The sequence below is a fragment of the Lytechinus pictus genome, chromosome 7 (assembly GCF_037042905.1).
Source record: "Lytechinus pictus isolate F3 Inbred chromosome 7, Lp3.0, whole genome shotgun sequence".
NCBI classification, from domain to species: Eukaryota; Metazoa; Echinodermata; class Echinoidea; order Temnopleuroida; family Toxopneustidae; genus Lytechinus; species Lytechinus pictus.
The window spans coordinates 45,803,736-45,823,982 of record NC_087251.1 but is presented as its reverse complement, the minus strand read 5'-3'; the positions used below and the strand labels follow the sequence as shown (position 1 = coordinate 45,823,982).

Below are 20,247 nucleotides of genomic sequence, written 5' to 3'. Positions count from 1 at the left end.
GGGGACAGTTGTCCTCTCCACCTCCAACCCCCACTCCCTTAAAAAACTTAAATTATGCACCTTTCTGCTGAAAATGTTTAGATTCATCAATATAATGCACAAAATCTTTCAATTTCAATATCAAAGATGATCGTTGGTCGCTCCGCTTATTTGCTTTTAAGGTTCTCCAAAATAATTACGGGTCCTAATTGGGGCCTACCATCCAAAATTTGTGGCAGAGGTCATTCTCTAAAAAGTGAGACCTTTCTTCCCCATCGTATAAGATTTGGTAAATGGAATCTCCAATCATCGCAACCCTGATCATCTTATCACTCTGTCCCTAAATCTAATCGTCAAAATATTGATTCTTCATTTTACCCCCCCCCCTCCCCCTCCCATACGTACACCCGCATACAAACGCACACACCCCCTCGTTCAGTGATCCTTGAAGTAAAGAAAACGATTGCTAAAGTACCACGTTTTGTGCTTATATTCGGAACACTTTATCATGTTAATTCTGTGCGAAGGTCTGGTAAATCATGTAAATAGTAAATATTTATGTACGGAAGATAATCGTCTTTTGTATTGGTTTAACACCGTGTCCCTGATCAAAAAATAGTTCATCCAACTATACATTAGTAAAAGCTTAAATTATATTGTTCGAGCAAATCAAGGCCGGGAATTTCCCGAACCGTCGACCTTTCCCTTCCTTAATTCGTTGTTGCCCTTGCTGTTGTTGTTCTTTTAATACAAACGAATTGCAACATCATTCAGAGTATGGAATTCAGAAAGTCCTTTAAAGGCCAGGTCCACCCCACCAAAAGGTGAATTAGAATAAATAAAGATTTTTTTTATCAGTAAAGTAAATCAGTAAATATTTCATGAAAATCGGATGTAGAATATCATAAAGTTATGCCATTGCAGTTTCGCCTAATTTCACAAATCAGTTATATGCAAACCTGATCAGTATGCAAAGAAGTAACACACACAATATTTCTCTTGTATTTTTATTATATGAACAAAATATGGAATACTGACATTGTTTCCTTACCATTATGTAGAATAAGGTTCGATTCCTATATAGCCCCTGACCAAAATGTCACTATTCTAACCTATTGTGATTTAATGAAGAGGCTCCTTATTTAAAAGAGGAGATATTCTATATTTCATATAATGAAATACTAAAGAAATAATTAGTGACATAATTGACTCTCTCATTTGCATATCAGGTTATTGGGCATTCAACTGTTTGGTGACAAATAAGTGAAGTTTAAAATGTTATAACGTGTTGTTTTTTATATATATATCTTACGTACTGTACATACGATGTTGATGAAATTTTCAGCATTATTGTTTGTGAACAATGCTGTGCCCCTCCAATGCTTTGTCTCCTCCAGTTCACGGTCCGCCACTAAATGCTCTTTAATGGTAATGGGACTTTCGGTTTTAGTCTAAAATCACCGGGAAAAGCACATTATTTACAATTCATTTATATCATTTATTTGTTCATGTAGTAACGTAATTATCATTTTATGAAAAAAGTTTTGCCTCGGTGCTGGATGAATTTCATTTCATTTATTGGTTCCGTTTCACAATGTTGTACATAATATCATGAACATAACATAACAAAGTGAAGCATATTACAAAACATAATATTATTTATAACATACAATGTAATTATAGAATTGAATAATCATATAGAATAATGAGTGGAAAAAAAACACGGGATGCTAAATATATCAAATAAACTGAGCTTCACTCGTTGTTAAGATAATACACAGATGCTTACTTCTTCAAATATCTTTATCTGTCAAACTTTCGTTTATTGTGATGTAAATCACATTGTACATACACATCCACACATATACCCTAAAAAATATTAGGTACAAGTGCTCCATGAGGGTAATTATGGGTCCAACCAACATCGAGCATTTCTTTTGGGCATTTTCATTCATCCAGTGTGATGAAAATTTTGCCCATTCTAAAGTAAATGCTGCTTATTTTTTTAACCTTACTGGACAATATGCTTCCCGTATTATGTAAAATACTGCCCAAAATTGGTTGGATACATAGTTACCGTCGTGGTGGTAAAAATTTTACCCAATTTATTTTACAGTGTATAACACCTATATATTCAATAAAAAAAAAAAAATACATACATACACAGTCACACACATAACGTCCATATATTCATCTATAAAAATAAAATCAAATAAAGAAATAATTATATTCATTTATTAATTTCTGCCATGTTCACTATACTAAGGATCAAAATATACCATTGATTCGATTATTTCGATTTTATTTCGATTGGACACTCGATCGAAATCAAACGTCTGCGTATTTTTCTCTCTGTTTCCAATTACAAAAGCACTTCTTAAGCATGGAATGGGCTGACACTTCTTTTCCTTTAAAGAAAAAAAATAATCGAGAGAGAACACCGAGTTGCTAGAGATATAAGCTAATCATTTTTTTTTCACAAAGAATCGACGTTTGAAAAAAAAACCATATGCCACTGCCCGACCGGGCTGCCCGACTGCACTTTCGTCAGATTGGAATGCGTGTGATTTGATACTCGAGTACTTCACATTCGACTAATTATCAAAGCTTTATCCGGGGCCGGCGTTTCATAAACGGTAAAAGGGCGTGGCGGAAATCTTTTTCATCGGCCAGATACCATGGGAACTTTACTTCTCAGCCAATCAAAAGCAATGAGAGTTGTCAGATACGACTTTTCCTTGTTAGAGGACAAATGTCGATGAAACGCTCTCCAGGCTTTAATAGTCCAAATCCAAAGTAGCAAGCTTGTTTATCCATTCGCGACCTGCGGCTGGTTTTAGATTCAGCCAGTATTCCGCTGTAGTTCTTCAATAAAAATACACAAAATATTCGTGAGTAATGACCACAACTTTATGATCATGCAAGAAAATGATTTGGGGTGGGACGTGCAAAACAACCCTGAACCCTATATTATTATTTCAAAAAAGAATAGCTAGAATAATGACGTTCAACCATATACGTATCGTATCACTCTGCTCATTTATTTCATGATCTTTTCAAACAATACCAATATTTGATAGGAGTATTTATGCACGATTTAATTGATAATCGGTTGCCGCATAGTTTTATTGATTATTTTTCATTTATAGACCATCCTTACAATACGAGAAATGGAGAAAAGCGAAATGTTAATCTTGACAAAAACAATACCAATTTGGGAAAACAATCAATTTCATTTTCTGGTCCTACTTTATGGAATCATCTGCCAAGTAATATTAGAAACACCCCTAGTCGCAAGATACTTAGCAAATCGTTAAAACTAATGCTACTGGAAGATTGTAATTAATTTGGTATGGTAAATACTGAAAACAAATAAGATTTTGTGAATAATTGAGATATTTTTGCTTGTAAATAGTGTAAATATGTTCACTAAAAATGATCGCAATTTTCTGCAACAGCAATAATAGAATTAGTACTTAATTTGATGTACAATATTGAGATTTAGTTAAAATCATTGTTTAAACTATGACAATGACATTATTTGGGGCTAACCTCGATTAGCATCTTGCTATTATGTTAGCTCCAATTACCAAATGTTTTGTTTATATGTGATGTACTATTCCATGTAATTGTACCTGACAGAGATATATTTGGTAATAAATTCAATTCAATAATAACCGTATAAGAGATATGTAAACTACTTTCTTTTGGGGGCTTGACGATGGGAAGTGGGGGTGCTGAAGCACCCCTAAGATTTTCCCGAGGGGTGCTGCGTGTATCGTTCTCCATAGACAGCACTCCCTGGAATTTGGGTAGGTGTGACAAAATGGAGTTATCTAACCAAAATGACCTACACTTTGCATAGAAACCTTTCTCTTTTTTTTTGCTCGTCAAATTTCTCGGGACCAAAATGACGCTCATTTTGTAGCGAAACCCTTTTTTCTTGCATGTCAAACTTCTCGGGACCATGATGACCTTCATTCTTTTGTAGTGAAACCCTTTTTTTTTGCTTGTCAAATTTACATCAGCACCCCCTGTAAAAAAAATCGTTCCCAGGGGCCAGGGCCCTGTTTGGGGAATGAAGAAAGGCAATAATATAGTACCCACTTACCCCCAACCCCTTCTCTATCTCTCCCAATTTATTTTTAGTGTTTTTAGTATATAGTCAAGAGGAGAAAAACATGCTCATCATCTAATATTAGTAATATGTTAAAGGTCAAGTCCACCCCAGAATAAAGTTGATTTGAATAAATAGAAAAAAATCAAACATGAATAACGCTGAAAACTTCATCAAAATCGGATGTAAAATAAGAAAGTTATGACATTTCAAAGTTTCGCTTATTTTTCACAAAACAGTTCTATGCTCAACTAAGTGATATGCAAATGAGAGAGTCGATGATGTCACTCACTCACTATTTCTTTTGTATTTTATTGTTTGAATAATACAATATTTCAATTTTTATGAATTCGACAATTGGGACCCCCTTGCTTGAACCACAAAATGTTAAAATAATGGAATTTATATGTGTTCAGGGGATAATGAAACTTTATTTCACATGACAATGACGAGAAAATCAATATATTTCATATAATAAAATACAAAATAAATAGTGAGTGGATGATGTCATCGGTCCCCTAATTTGCATGCCGACTATAGGATGTGAATATAACTGTTTTGAAAAATTAAAGTGAAACTTTAAAATGTTATAACTTTCTTATTTTACATCCGATTTTGATGAAATTTTCAGTGTTATGCTTGTTTGATTTTTCTCTTTCTATTCAAATAGCTTTTTGTTGGGGTGGACTTGTCCTTTAAGCATGATTTAAATATTTCAAAAACAATTAATCATACAACCTGGAAAATTGATCAAGGGGTTTGGCAAAGACAAATTTATAAGATATTTACCTCTTTTGTTGATTTTTAACATGGCTCCTTCTCAATCCTTCGAAATTTTCAAATTTATCTGCCCCGGGTATGCCGCGTCCCCGTTCAGCTTTCAGCTGGAAGAAAACAAAATACAGAGCCTTCGTGGGTGTATTGATATAAAAACTTGGCAATATATCCCTAACTGCAGGCCTAAGTATGTCCATGGTAAATATTATTTGTTTTGTTTGTTTTATTTTTATTTCTGAGTTCACAATACATTATCATAAATATTTACATTGTTTGTAATATACAAAATAATTCATAATGCATACAATATAAACATAATACATAATTTGAAGGAAAAAAATGGTGTGGGCATATACTTCACATTTTGATAATAAAAAAGGAACATTAACAAAATTTGATGAACGCAGGAGACCGCCATCGTGAGCGGTTAAGCTTGTAATTGATGGCGGCCTCATAAAAAAAAAAAAAAACTGTTACAATGAAACAAAATGTCAAAATATTCAATGGGAATATTTCCAATGTTCCATATTATCCATAACCTATAGGCCTACTTCATATGTGCACCTCTGTATCATGTTTGATACCATGATATCATATTTTTTTTATTAAGAATTAGTAAATAAATCGACTGAAATATATTTCATTAAAATAACGTAAACACTGTATGGCGTATATGACTACAAGGTTAAGGGGGTGGTCTAATGGAGAAGGTTATAAAATTGGTACCATTGAAATGATAACGTTCATCCAATATTGCATAAATCAGCAAACAAAATATACATAAACGTGTTATTGAGTGGGGATTAATGTTGATTTTCCTATGCGACAACTGTTTTTATTTGCATTTTGCTCTTTAGAAACAAAAAACATGTTTATATTCCAAAGGTCGATCGGTGATAATGCCATTGAATACATAACACGCTATCATAACATTCGAATATGTTTTGAAAGGTTTAAAAGTCTAAAGTCTTAGTAAAGGAGGATTCGCATATAACGAATAAAAAGAAATCGTGCTGGAAAGAATATAGTGTCACAAAGTATATTCACAGTGTGTTCACTTAGTGGACTGTGCGGAGATCTGATTCATATTGTAGTGTGTTCACATTGTTGAATGTGAGGAGATCTTATGCATATTGTCATGATTGTAGTGTGTTCACACAGTGGCCTGTGTGAAGATCCGATTCACACTGTAGTGTGTTCACAGTGTGCTCACACAGTGGATGTTGTGAAGATGTAATTGACACTGTAGTGTGTTCACAGTGAGTGTAAACAGTGCATGTTGTGAAGATGTAATTTACACTGTAGTGTGTTCACAGTGTGTTCACACAGTGGATGTTGTGAAGATGTGATTGACACTGTAGTGTGTTCACAGTGAGTGTACACAGTGGATGTTGTGAAGATGTAATTGACACTGTTGTGTGTTCACAGTGAGTGTACACAGTGGATGTTGTGAAGATGTGATTGACACTGTAGTGTGTTCACAGTGAGTATACACAGTGGATGTTGTGAAGATGCAATTGACACTGTAGTGTGTTCACAGTGAGTGTACAAAGTGGATGTTGTGAAGATGTGATTGACACTGTAGTGTGTTCACAGTGAGTTTACAAAGTGGATGTTGTGAAGATGTAATTTACACTGTAGTGTTTTCACAGTGAGTGTACACTGAGGATGTTGTGAAGATGTGATTCACACTAGTGTGTTTACACAGTGGATGTTGTGAAGATGTAATTGACACTGTAGTGTGTTCACAGTGAGTGTAAACAGTGCATGTTGTGAATATGTAATTTACACTGTAGTGTGTTCACAGTGTGTTCACACAGTGGATGTTGTGAAGATGTAATTTACACTGTAGTGTGTTCACACAATGGATATTGTGAAGATGTATTTCACACTAGTGTGAACAGTGTGTTCACACAGTGGATATTGTGAAAATGTGATTCACACTGTAGTGTGTTCACAATGTGTGAACAGTGTGTTCACACAGTGGATATTGTGAAGATGTGATTCACACTGTAGTGTGTTCACATTGTGTTCACATAGTGGACGATGTGAATATGATTGTGATTCATACTGTAATAATACTCAATTAAAACAGTTGGAGGTAATTACACACTGTGGATATACCTCTACATTGTGATTATTCAATGTGTGTTCACACTGTAAAGATATTCAAATTCAACAGTGTGAAGATGATTTCACTGTGGACACATCTACAGTGTGTCTTCACAGTGCGTTCACAGCACACTGTCAAAGATGATTTTGCATTATATGTTCCACACTGTGAACACACTGTGTTCTCAGATGGGATGATACACTTTCTAATACCTCTTCTGCTATTGCTCGAATGTGATGAGGTTCGAATCCGCAACACCCTCCGATGTACCTGACCCCAAGATCGTATGCACGTCTAGCGTACTTGTGAACGTCTATCCTCGTCAAAGCACGAGGCTCTAAAGCTGAAATATGATGAAAATAAATCTCATTATATATGCGTTCGCCTTTCAACATTAGTTATGATGTAATAGACCTGTTAACTAAAATATCCGATTTTGTGACAGATTCTAACATAATATCCTTATAGTAATTCATATCATATCCCTTTTATCTACCATTTCCCCCTTTTCGGGCGGGTGGGGGTTTCTTGGTCGTTTATCAACTGATCCAAGCATCAGTAGCAGGTGCAGGGGAGGGGGCCGGGAAGGAGCCCCCTGGCGAAAAATGGGATTTTTTTAGACAATAGAAAAGTGTTTAAAATTTGGGCCCCTACCGTCAAAAGGAAGGAGCGATGATCTTTTTCTGTAGTAACATTTGACCTCTTTTTTTTTGGGGGGGGGTGGCTTGTAAAAAGGATTGGGGTTGTTTTATTTTTTTTAATTTATTCTTTTTTGCTGGTCAGAAAAACATTTGAAGACAATAAAAGACTATATAGCCCCCTTTCAGGCCTCTTCTCAGAAGAAATCCTGGATCAGCAATAGCCAAGCCCCTCCCTCTTCACCCCTTCTGTATTTCTTTTTTTTTTCCATTCGCTCATCCTCTCTCCTCCCCACTCTCTCCAGTCCCATCTTCATCGCGCTCGTGACGTCATCAATTATTACACTCAATGGCCCGTATTCTGAAGTCGGGTTTAATTTAAACTCGGGTTTAAAGTTGTGGTTTAAGTATGGCGAGCCAATTGTTACATAAATCACTAACAGTAGAGATATCATACTTCAGCTCATTTGGCTCTCAAATCATTCATAATTGGCTAGGAAGTATATATAGATTATTGTCTTCACCATCGATGAATCAGGAAAGAGCACAGTAAACATAAGAAACATACAACTTAATAACAAATTTGATACTTTTGGCTTCCCATACTTAAACCACAACTTTAAACCTGAGTTTAACTTAAACCCGACTTCAGAATATGGGCCAATACCTCTAAACAGATAATTACATCTTTAAAAACACTATTTGAAATTGTTAGTCTCTCTAACAACTGTTGTTTAAACTTTTGTGTAAGTTGTTTAAATTTTTTTGTGAAAGTTGTTTAAACTTTTAATCATGTTGTTTAAAACAGTAAAAAACAATAGTTGTTAGAGTGATCGTAAAGAGCGTTTTTACCCTAGAAATCATCACACTTCCTCACCAAACGGGAATTCTGGAAGGGCTGTGTAACCGGCTGGTTCCTTCTTTAGATCCTGGGTATGGAAACCCACGGGTTGGATCATGAGATAATTCTTCAGTCCCGCCTCTTCAAGACCTGTTTTCATCTTGGCTATAGCATCGAGAGCGATGTCGGGGTCGTAGCAACAATTTACTCCGACCACATCCGCACCTGCAATGGTCAGAACAATAGTTATGTCAGTATAATATTTGTCTGACGATTTGCGCTATTCCTAGAGCCGATTTCACCCGCCTCTGTGATTTTTCAAGTAGTAAAAATAAGGAAGAAAGTTAAAGGACAAGTCCACCCCAACAAAAAGTTGATTTCAACAAAAAGAGAAAAATCCAACAGGCATAACACTGAGAATTTCGTCAAAATCGGATGTGAAATAAGAAAGTAATGACATGTTTCGCTTAATTTCACGAAACAGTAATTCTGTTATCTGCACATCCTGGTCTGTGTGATAATGAGGGGACTGATGACGTCACCCACTCACTATTTCTTTTGTATTTTATTATATGAAATGTGATATATTCTCATTTTCTCCTCATGGTAATTTGAAAGAAGTTTGATCTTTCCCTGATTTAATATGTGGAATTACCATTGTTTTAACATTTTATGGTTCAGTCAAGTTGGTCCTCATTGTCAAATTAATAAAAATCGAAATGAGTGAGATACATCATCAACTCTCTCATTTGCATGGAACAGAATTCTGCATATAACTATTTTGTGAAAAATAAGCGAAAATTTAAAATGTCATAACTTTCTCATTTCAAATTCGATTTTTATGAAAATTTCGACATCCTGCTTGCTGGATTTTTCTCTATTGTCAATTGATTCATTTTTCTGGGATGGACGAGACCCTTAATGGAAGAAATGAGAAGCAAGAAAAGTGCAAAAGGGATGTGTTTGGTAAGTGGTAGATGGTAGTGAATGTCTCCCTGATTGCTAACAAAGCATTAATGCTTGTATGCAAACAACCAGAGGACGGATGGCTTCAGGTCGTCTCCGAGGGACCCGGTAATGAAGATATTTATAATATTCTCCTGATCCTTTTTAGAAAAATTATGACGTCACTTTTAGGTCATCTCAATGCTCCTATAACCTGATACTGCAACCGGTTACTAAAAAAAACATTTTGAGTTGAAAAGGGTTAAATACATATTTCTTTTTTAAACTAACATCGGCCGTCATTATTAGTAAGCTTATTTTTTCAGATGAAGGTCTCCTATATTGTTAATGGCTCTGAAAAAAAAAATAGCTTCATTGATTTACGCCAAGAGAATTTATTATTTGCTGAGTTGTGCTGCAGTCACAATTAACCTACAGTGTCCGCACGGTGAGTCGGAAACAGCCTTTTTACGGATTTTTATACGAACCACATACTGGAAGCTCGTACAAAAATTAAAAAAAACGGCTGTTTTCGACTCGCCGTACGGACACCGTAGACAAATGTGACTGCAGCATAACAAAGCGAATAATAAATTATGTTGGCGTAAATCAATGGAAACTACCTTTATTCAGAGACATTAACAATAAGTGATACAGGCGAAATGTAACTGCACCATACAGTGGTGACCCATGGGTCACGGAATTGGGCGGGGGGGCACCAGCAAAAAATTTTAGTCACTTAACCAAAATCATCTAATGCGAGTGCCAAGCGCTTGCTGATTTTGTTAAAATTACTTCTAAACAAATGAAGCACTTTTTGCGAGCGCGAAACGCGAGCTGAAAATTTAGGAAATTCAGACCTGAAGATGGGCATTTTAAGGCTTGTTTGATGGAATTCACTAAGACCATACGTATTTCACTAACCAAATGATGCGATTGCGAAGCGCGAGAAAAAGGGGCATTTTAAGGACTGATTTTAAGAATTCATGAAGAGCAGACATATCTCACCAATCCATCAATGCCAACGTAAGCGCGGACAGGAAATGTATTATATTCAGACCTTAAAATGGGGCAATCACTTTAAGTAGTCATATTAAAGAAGCATATGTCACTACATAAAACAAATGATAACTCGAAGTGCGAGGAAATATATTTGGTGTATATTGACTTGAAAACGGCATGTTTTAGTACAACAGGATTATAATCTCGTTAAACAGACAATGCGAGCACCAGGAACAATGAACACATATCTGCCCTGAGCAAATTATGTTTCATAACAGTTATGAAAAAATATTTCTTATGTAATACCGGTGTGTTTGCTCAGTTGGTAGAGCGTCCGTCTCACAACCGGGAGGTCGGGGGTTCAAACCCCGGCCGCGTCAGACCAAAAGACGTTAAAAGATGGGAGTTGCTGCTACCGTGTTTGGCGTTCAACATTGAAAGGGATAGAGCCTCGTCGATCTGGCGCTGCACAGCGGCTGCCGGGCCCAAGATCAATTGGGCAAAGCAAATTTTGGGTGTATTTCATTTCATGTCTATTTCGAACAATAAAATATGGATTTCCATTTCCATATAACATAATATATATAATATAATATATTATAATTTACAATAATTATTTTCTATCCCACTACGTTTCTCTTCCTTTCTCCCTCTTTTTCTCCTTCCCCCGTTTTTTTCCAGCCGATTGGGGGGCACGTGGCCCATATGCCCCCCCCCCCCGTAGTTACACCACTGGTACCATAAGTATTCGAGTATATGAAGTGAGATGAAGGCATAAACAAACTCAAAACAATCAAATTACAATGGTTCACATTATGTAATTATATATTGAAGGTTGTAACTCCCCAATTTCATAGGACTTTAGAAATGATCATCAACGATTTATGCTAAAGCTTCAAATCATTTAATATTAAATTCAATCATGTGAAAAAAAAAGAAATAAAATAAAAGTTATTTCATTTGATGTCAATTATTTCGTGTTTAATTTCATTTCAAATCATTTCATTTATTTCATTTTTCAACAACAAAAATTAAATATAACATTTTACGCGATTTAATTTTTTTTAACCCAGGTTTTCACACTTTATACAATAAATACCTGCTCTGGCCAGTCTTACAGCTGATTCGGCAGGAGCCACGCCCATACTATCACCGGCCACGCCCACTCTCATAGTACAGGCCACTGGTACCCCGTAAGACTTCATAACTTCTACAGCCCATTCTGCTTCTTCGGTGTATGAAAAGAACTAGGAGAATTTTCAAGAGAAAAATGCAGTCAAGCAAGGAAAACTGCCGATTTGATTATACAGATTTCATTCCACTGATGTAATCATAAATTCATCTTTCTCTGCGTTTGTGGAAAAACTATATAGAATGCAGTATATTGGGACATCACAATGCAGTCGTAATCAGGGCAGTGTGTATGGGCCGCCAATGAGCGGTCTCATTGGGGCCCTATTATTACAGAAAGCAAATAAAGAGAGGATAAAATGAGAGGTGAAAGATAAAGAATCAAATAAAAGTATGATAAAGAGAAAGGGACAGATTTGCCTCATTAAACTATCAACGCGTTAAAAAATATGTGTGCTTTTTAAAAACGACCTTCTTGTAAAATACATTGTTATTTCATGATTATGATTATTAATCATTTTACCCAGTGCACCTGCAGCGAAGAAGGTTTATGTTCAATTGGTACAATGCCAATTCGTCCAATTAACAACTTGTATTCTACCATTTGATCTACCGTCAGTTCGTCCACTATCCACATGGTCTATGCAATTTCGTCCACTCACCATTTCGCCTAATTACCAGTTGGTCCAATAGCCATTTAGTCCATATACCATTTCGTCTAATTGGACGAAGTGTTTAATTGGGCGAAATAAATTAAAATAAAATGAATATTAGACCAAATGGTTTAGACCATATGGTCATAGACGAACTGGTGATTAAACAAAGTGATGATTGGACCAAATGGTTGTTAGACGTAATGTTGATGGACTGAATGGTATTAGACTAAATGAAGGTAGTCCATGTGGTAAGTGGCCGAGTTTGCAATAGACGAATTAGCAATTTACCGTAAAATATATAAATAATTAGGATTTTGTATAGGGCACGTATCCACCTTGCTAGGTGCTCAAGGCGCTCCTATATTACCCCGGCTAAGCTATAGTCTACCGATTCTGGTGCGCACAGCTTTTTGAGGAATTACTTCCTGCCGATACCCATTTACCTCACCTGGGTCGAGTGCAGCACAGTGTGGATAAATTTCTTGCTGAATGAAAACACGCCATGGCTAGGATTCGAACTCACGACCCTCTGTCTGAAAGGCGAGAGTCAGAACCACTAGACCACGACGCGCCCACAGGGGTTTATATAGGGGTTTAAAGTGTTACAATCTGATCCTTGTAAAGAGAGTAAATGAAATCATTAACTGCAAGTTTAAAAAAGAATGTCGAGATGGAGGGATGGGGGTGCGTTTCATCAAAGTTTTTTTTTTTCAATGACTTTTCACGGACCAATTAGCTATCAGGCCAATCAGAGTCAAAGATCTCCAGCGATCTGCAGTATATAGCTTGTAACATCTGTCGGCGAACTGAATCGCTGACAAAACAGTTACTTATACCTTGGTCACATTTGTTCTACGGCGGCCGTACGGCGAGTCGAAAACAGCCGTTTTACATTTATTTGTACCAGCTACATATAGATGATTTTAGTAAAAATGAACAAAACGGCTGTTTTCGACTCGCCGTACGGCCGCCGTAGAGCAAATGTGACCATGGTATTAGTCATGAAACGCTTCCCATTATGAATTACCTCACCAAGCAGAAAATCGACCTTCTTCCGAATGAAGACGTCGCATTGTTTTCTGAACTCGTTCTGTATTTCTTCCTTTGTTCCGGTCCTATCTTCATACTTAGGGACACTTGACACACTCCCGGCCACCAGGGCGTCGCCCTCGGCAGCGACCTCGTGGGCGAGATCGCACGCGACTTCGTTCACCGATTCCCACTGATGGGGGGGAGTAGAAGAATGCGAAAGAAGGAAAAGAAAATTGTGAAATATTGTTATTTATCGATAAAGAATTGATTTCCCCTTAAATTTTCAACAATAAAATTACAAATAAATGCGAAATACAAGACAACGTAAGAAACTAAATCCTATCAGTATTATGCATCACTGGGTTACAGATGGGGGGGGGGGCTTGAAGGGGCCAAGGTTCTCTAAAAATCTTCACGACCAAGAAAAGGGGGAGGAAAAAGAAAGGAAAGGAAAGATGGTGAAAAATCATGATTTCTTTTTCTGATCATTATGTCAAAATCAATCACAAAATTAGATTTTGTTATTAAGAAAGTCATGTTATATCTCTAGCAGGTTTTAAGACATTTTCCCCGTATGCCATGACTGCCCCCCCCCCCATTTTTTTTTGGGGGGGCTCATTATGCCACTGATATGCTTATACTCGTGATGAATGGAATTGTCGAAACCACTAATAAGGAGATGGGAGGGAAGGGTTGGGAGAGGGGGACGAGACGTGTGTGGGATAGTGAGAATGACGTGACACCCCTATTAACGGATCAAGGGGCCCTTTGTCCCCGCTCCTCCGTGGAAAACAAAATGACCCCCCAAAATATTATTTATCATTATTTTCATACTCGCTTGCCAGGGATATTATGTTAATGGACGTTCTCACCTGAAAGGTGAGGGTCTTTTTTTTTGGGGGGGTGGGGGCTCGTTCATAGAATTTGAGTAGAAAATATGCTGTTCCCGCCTTACATAAATTATTGTCAATACCACTTGGATTTACCGCTGGACAGTATTATGATGGGTATGATGGAAATAGAGAGGAAAATATGGACTCTAAATTATAAGGATTAACAAATCAAGATCTGCTATGAATAGTGAACAGCCGAGCATTTAGATTTATATTTAAACTTTGCGGATTTAGAATCTAAAGCTAAAAGATTTAAATTCAAATATTTGAAGATTTAGAAGTTAATCATTAGAATTAAAAATTAATCAAATTTTCTTCTGGTCACTATTCACAGCCGATCTGTATTTATTTCAAATCCTTGACATTTTGAGAAGATGAATTAATTGAAGAAAATCTTACATTAACATCACTCTCTTGGTCTGATAATTTGAGTTTGAGTCTGTCTTCCGAGGCCCAGAATGTGAAAGTTTGCATGACGTCAGCACCAGCTCGTAGAAACTCACGATGGAGTTGCCTTACTGTAATCAATAGGCAGTTTTCGCATTTACTACGGGGAAACTCTCTATGTACAACACATCAATTCCTTTGAAAATGCAATAAAATCACAATGGAGAGCTGAGAAGCTTTGGTCGAAAGTTGGTGGACTGGGACAGTAGATCATCCGAAGATTCGCAACGGACGAACAATTGCAAATATGTCATTGTCCAGAGTCAAGAGATTCCGGTGCTGTTCCGGTCCACCAACTTTCGACAGAAGCCTCTCAGCAATTGTGATTTGACTTTCATTTTAAAGGAATTTGTGCGTTGTAGAGAGTTTCACCGAAGTAAATGCGAAAAGTCCGAATATGGAATTGAAACTTTCGACAGAAGCCTCTCAGCAATTGTGATTTGACTTTCATTTTAAAGGAATTTGTGCGTTGTAGAGAGTTTCACTGAAGTAAATGCGAAAAGTCCGAATATGGAATTGAAAAAGGGTATGAAAGTCTTCAAAAACAAAAAAAGAAGAAGTGTGGGCTACATTCTTTTAAAGGGATCTATCAAAATAACTCATACAGGGAGTTTTCACAACCACTACGCAGACGTTTTCTCGAACGTAGAGAAATCTGTTATCAATCGCCCTTCATGACAAGCAGTCTTTGTCGAAAATCGGTGAATTTAAACATCAGTGTCGTCCGTGGCTCTGGATATAAAGACACATTTTGAATTTTTTGTCAGCTCAAAATCTTACGACGATCAGCTTTCCCAGTTCACTAATTTTCGACAAAGACCCCTCAGCCATTTATTGTGATTTGACGGGCATTTTCAACAGATAAACTTTGTTGTAGAGTCCGTCCCTGTTGAAATTGCGAAAACTCGCTATTATGTTCACCGCAGCTGCCGTCAGAGGATGATTATGGTATATCACCTCAAAAACTATTATATGTAGCAAAATATAACTTTTAGAATATACACATTACATTGGCACGAGCCATGGAATCGATGATGCAATCACTTTTTTATTACTAAGGGCGATAAATCATCATAAACTTGGACTTCGTGTTTGCATAATAACTCAGACTGTAATTCAACAATATTCAAGTATGCTATAACTATATTTCCACCTGTTATTATTGTGTGGAAACACACAAAACTCAACTCAAATCATCCTTTAAAAAAAAAATATTTTCTTGCAAAAACAATGTTGAACCAATAAAGGCATTTGGGACTTACATTATTGCAAGATAATCCCTATTGATCCCCCCAAGTCATGCAAGTGTGAGCAAATTCTTATTCTTATTGTAAAATATGACTCTGGAAGTATTAACTATCGATCATAGTGTACTATCCTTCAACTGTTTGTGATATTTTTCACTCTGTATTGTTCCTTTGATTGTATTTTGTTGAACGGAAAAATTAATAGATCTCAACTTTCTCAAGCTAAATCTAACTCTATATTTCAGAGGTATATTGGGGGTAAACGTGCCGCTTGCACCTCTTAATTCTGACTCTTTTTACACACTTGCGACTTTTATCCCCCAGAGGCAATGGGTCGGCACCAGGGGCCCATTGCATAAAACTTTACTTGAGAAAACTCAGGTTGTTTTTACCAAAGTTTTTGCCGAAGTTTTTGCCCTGTGTTAAAGTCAATGGCAGAAATCAGACTAACCTTAGTTTTCAGTTTTACCAGAGTTTTCTCAGGTAAAAAGTTTTATGCAACAGGCCCCATGATGTAAATGACGGGGTGAGGAAAGGTGGGGCAAAACATGGACCTATTGACCAAATAGTGACGTCATATGTTTAAAAAGTTGAATGACAGGTGCAATGTAGAGTTACAAGACTTTAGACTTCTCATTTTATATACTCGACCGTCTTCTTTCTTTTCCCTTTCTCCTTCTCCTCCTCCCCCTTTTTTCACGTCTTGAAAATCTTGGAAGTGGTCTCCCCTATGACCCCCCGTGATGTTGCCCTTGCATAGGAAGATAGGCACGACGTGCCAATAATGTGCCCCCTCAAAATTGTTGGCTCATCACCCGGGTCACTGTCCTCGCCAATCAAACCTTCAAAGATCGTTCATGTTGTTGTTAATTGTTGTTGCTGTTGTTGTTATGTTTTTTTTTTTTAACGGCGCTCTCATTAAAAAAATGAAGTACCAATCAAAATTTTATGATAATCTCACTATACTGTGTTTGTTTTATTCATTATTTTAAAAAATAGGTTAGGCCTTATAAATCAAGAGATCAATAGCCTTGGATCTAACCTGCGTCAGGGTACTGTACACAAGCTTCGGGTGTCCAGTTGCCCGCCAGGACATAGCCCCTCTTCTCTAGGGTCATGACAAAGCTTCCATCACCGACCACGAGACCCTCAGCTAACCTCTCGAGCAAGCCTTTTCTTGATGAAGACCTCGATGAAGCCATCTTTTAGGTCCTCGCTCTGCAAAATAACAAAATCTATAACACTTCCCTGATTATACGATCGTTCTTGTTATGACATTCATGGAAGATAGATAGGCTCAAGGTCTGCTACTATATTTGGTTTTATTTGCTGTGATGACTTCTTTTGATAAAACGCATTATTTCAAGACAGGTCGAAGTATAATGGGAATAATAACTTTATTCATGCTTGATTCCAGTGTGGAACATACTTAGTATCTGCATGGCAACAGGGTATTCCTGTCACCTACTAGTAAACTACAATACAAGGAATCGGGTGTCTTGCCTATACTGCTATGTCTGACAGCCTCTGACACGTTTGTTTCATTGGAAAATGATAACGCCCCCTTATCACAATTGAGGACAGTGACTACTGGGGGGGGGGGGTTCTCAAACAAAGTTTGTTTTTACAATTAGACCTTATAATTATATATGTGAAATGATGAAAATGATGAAAATCCATATTTTATTGTTCGAGATAAACATGAAATGAAATACTCCGAAAATTTGCTTTGCCCAATTGATCGTGGGCCCGGCAGCCGCCGTGCAGCGCCAGATCGACGGGGGTCTATCCCTTTAATCGTTGAACGCCAGACAGGGTAGCAGCAACTCCCATCTTTTAATGTCTTATATTATATATATATATATACATGTATATATATATATATATATATATATATACATATACATATATATATATATACATACCTATTGAACGTCTGCTACCGGAGGTTTCACGCCCGGACTTCAGGCAGACTGACGTTATTGACTAATTGTGTGGTGCGGCGGGTCAAGTTGACGCTTCGGTGGTTTCCGGTTTGGTCTCGTTCGGTGTCTGCAGACACACACACACACACACACACACACACATATATATATATATATATATATATATATATATACAGTGTATATATATATATATATATATATATATATATATATATATATATATATATATATATATATATACAGTGTATATATATATATATATATATATATATATATATATATATATAAACAAAAAACACCGGTGGAAGATATGGTATTAAAAAGAATAAGAAAAATACTTAATCCCTCGATAAGTGTGGGAGTGAATGAATAGGCCTGTTTTCATTTCATATTTCACCCATTTTACAAATCTATTCATTTTTCTAACTATACATTCATGCAATTTATTTGTTGACTCGAATTTATTCATATTTCTTCACGGAAAACCTTCAGTAACGGGATATTAAACCTAGTTAGAATTGAAGTTTGTAAACATTACTTAAATGCAGAGCCTTAATCTTTCATGTTGCAACGCACAGCGTTTGTTCAAAAAGTATACGTCAAATTTGCAATGTTGATAAACTGGTATGTTTATAAAGGGGTTTATATATATAATAAACCCAGTGGTAGTTAAACCATGGAGCTATTACAGATTGTTAAACCAACTCCCACTGCAGGGCAAAATACTGATAAGACTCGTAAATAGTGTGAATCGCAGAGTTTCAATAAGTTCATTCACCCGTTAGTCTATTATTATGTCCGAACTCAGGATTGAACAACAGTGCGTACAGTTTGACGTAAAATATTTCATGATCAGATGCATATGAGCAATAATGTACTTACATAATCTTATATCAGACTGTCCATATACAAACAACAATATCAACAGCAGAATCCTTGCAAAAAGGAGGCTACAGATCTAGAGATGAGGCGATAGAACTAAGGTGGGCGTGCTCCTCTCTAATGACTTCGTGATTTCCCGTGCGTGACCTTTATATATACTCCGGCCCTTTGTTCAGATCTGTCCTAGTCTGCTGTGCAAACCATTCACTCGAGTAAAAGGTCTGAATTGCAGCCTACTCATGCCTTGTGTACTGTGTGCTAGTCTTTGCGTGGAGACACACTAATTGTTGATCAAAATTTCAATCAGGGTCTGTGCCTGCAGACTAGATCTGTCCAGCGTCACCAACACTGACCGATCATGCGAGGATATATATCTCCTTGGTTAATGGTGGCGTACATTACTATTATGTTTGATTTCATTTCACTATTCTTTTTCCGTATAGTATAACTTTAAAAAATAAAAACAATGCTGTCTGGAAGTCCCAAGCTTGCCTGAGGCTTGCCCGACGTAGAAAAATATTTGCCAGTGCCTTCCAATTGCAGGAATGTCACAGGAAATAATCAGTGTGAGAGACTGGATTTCAAACCTGGCATGGGGGGGGGGGTAATTAAATCACACGTACGTCAGCTGTGAAGTCCTATAAGTGTGTGTTGGGGTGAAGGAGACGGGATTTGATGTAGACAAATCAATGATATAAAAAGAAGAAAACAAAAGAAGAAAACAAAAATCTAAGAAGTTATGTATCTCTCAAAGTATTATGCATCAATGATTTACAAAATCAAAAGCGTCTTGTAAAAGTAAACTCATGATATTGACTCGTCCGTGACTCGTGTATATAGGGCCCGGTGTATAAGTTTGGGTTTCCTTTGTGTAATAAGGTTTTAAAAAATAATTTCCTTTTCATTCTTGATCAATCATGGCATTTCCACTGATGGATGAAATGGTGAAAAGATATGCAGCAAATGCCGAGGTCATTTTGATATTCTTAAAGCCCCGAGATTGAACATCTTCCACGCTGCTTGAAGGCATTGGCGCCCTCTAATGTTGGCTCAGAGCTTTCAATATTTTGTTTGATTTTTTAATAACAAAGGTTATTTGTAAAATGTCCGTTTTATGGTCTGAATAAAAAAATCTTAGCTCGCGCTGCGCACTCGCATTATTTGATTTGTCAAGTACCTATCCTCTTCGTGTATTCAATAAAGTTCTAAAATATATCTCTTTACATGTCTGATTATCAGCTAGCGCTGTGAGCTCGCATGTTGATTGAGTTATGTATACCTCTATATTAATTCTATGACAAATTTCTTAAAATACCCTTTTCATGACAGTTTATCTATGAAAATTTTCGGCTCGTTATTTGCACTCGCATCAATTTTTAAAATATATTTACCCATGGATATACTATTTATAATTAAAAAAATATGCTTAAAATGTCCAGTTTTCAGGCCTTGATAATTTTCGTGCTCTAATTATGCTTATTAGATTAATAAAAATAGATAAAAACATTTTTATTTAATTCCTATGATAATCAAAGTGTCAATTTTTTCAGAATGGAATATCGATAAGTTTCATCTCGCGCTTATATGAAGAGGAATAGGAA

At 36.6% G+C, this 20,247-nt stretch overlaps 1 protein-coding gene across 4 annotated transcripts; it reads right to left on the bottom strand.

Moving 5' to 3' along the window:
* Positions 1-454: 454 nt before the first annotated feature.
* On the bottom strand, positions 455-19,296 carry LOC129264145 (betaine--homocysteine S-methyltransferase 1-like). Of its 4 annotated transcripts, none has more exons than XM_064102880.1 (10): positions 18,647-19,296; positions 17,744-17,870; positions 16,861-17,053; positions 14,524-14,642; positions 13,227-13,421; positions 11,512-11,659; positions 8,502-8,690; positions 7,199-7,329; positions 4,886-4,980; positions 455-2,844 (listed from the first exon to the last, which is right to left on the bottom strand). In XM_064102880.1, exons 3-10 carry the CDS (start codon positions 17,018-17,020, stop codon positions 2,757-2,759), a joined length of 1,125 nt encoding a protein of 374 aa, XP_063958950.1. In that variant the 5' UTR covers positions 17,021-17,053; positions 17,744-17,870; positions 18,647-19,296; the 3' UTR covers positions 455-2,756. The 4 variants fall into 4 exon arrangements, with proteins under 4 accessions (XP_063958950.1, XP_063958953.1, XP_063958954.1 ...); XM_064102883.1 differs by having other exon boundaries at positions 16,861-17,036; XM_064102884.1 differs by lacking the exon at positions 17,744-17,870 and having other exon boundaries at positions 16,861-17,036; positions 18,647-19,008.
* Between the last annotated feature and the right edge of the window lie 951 nt (positions 19,297-20,247).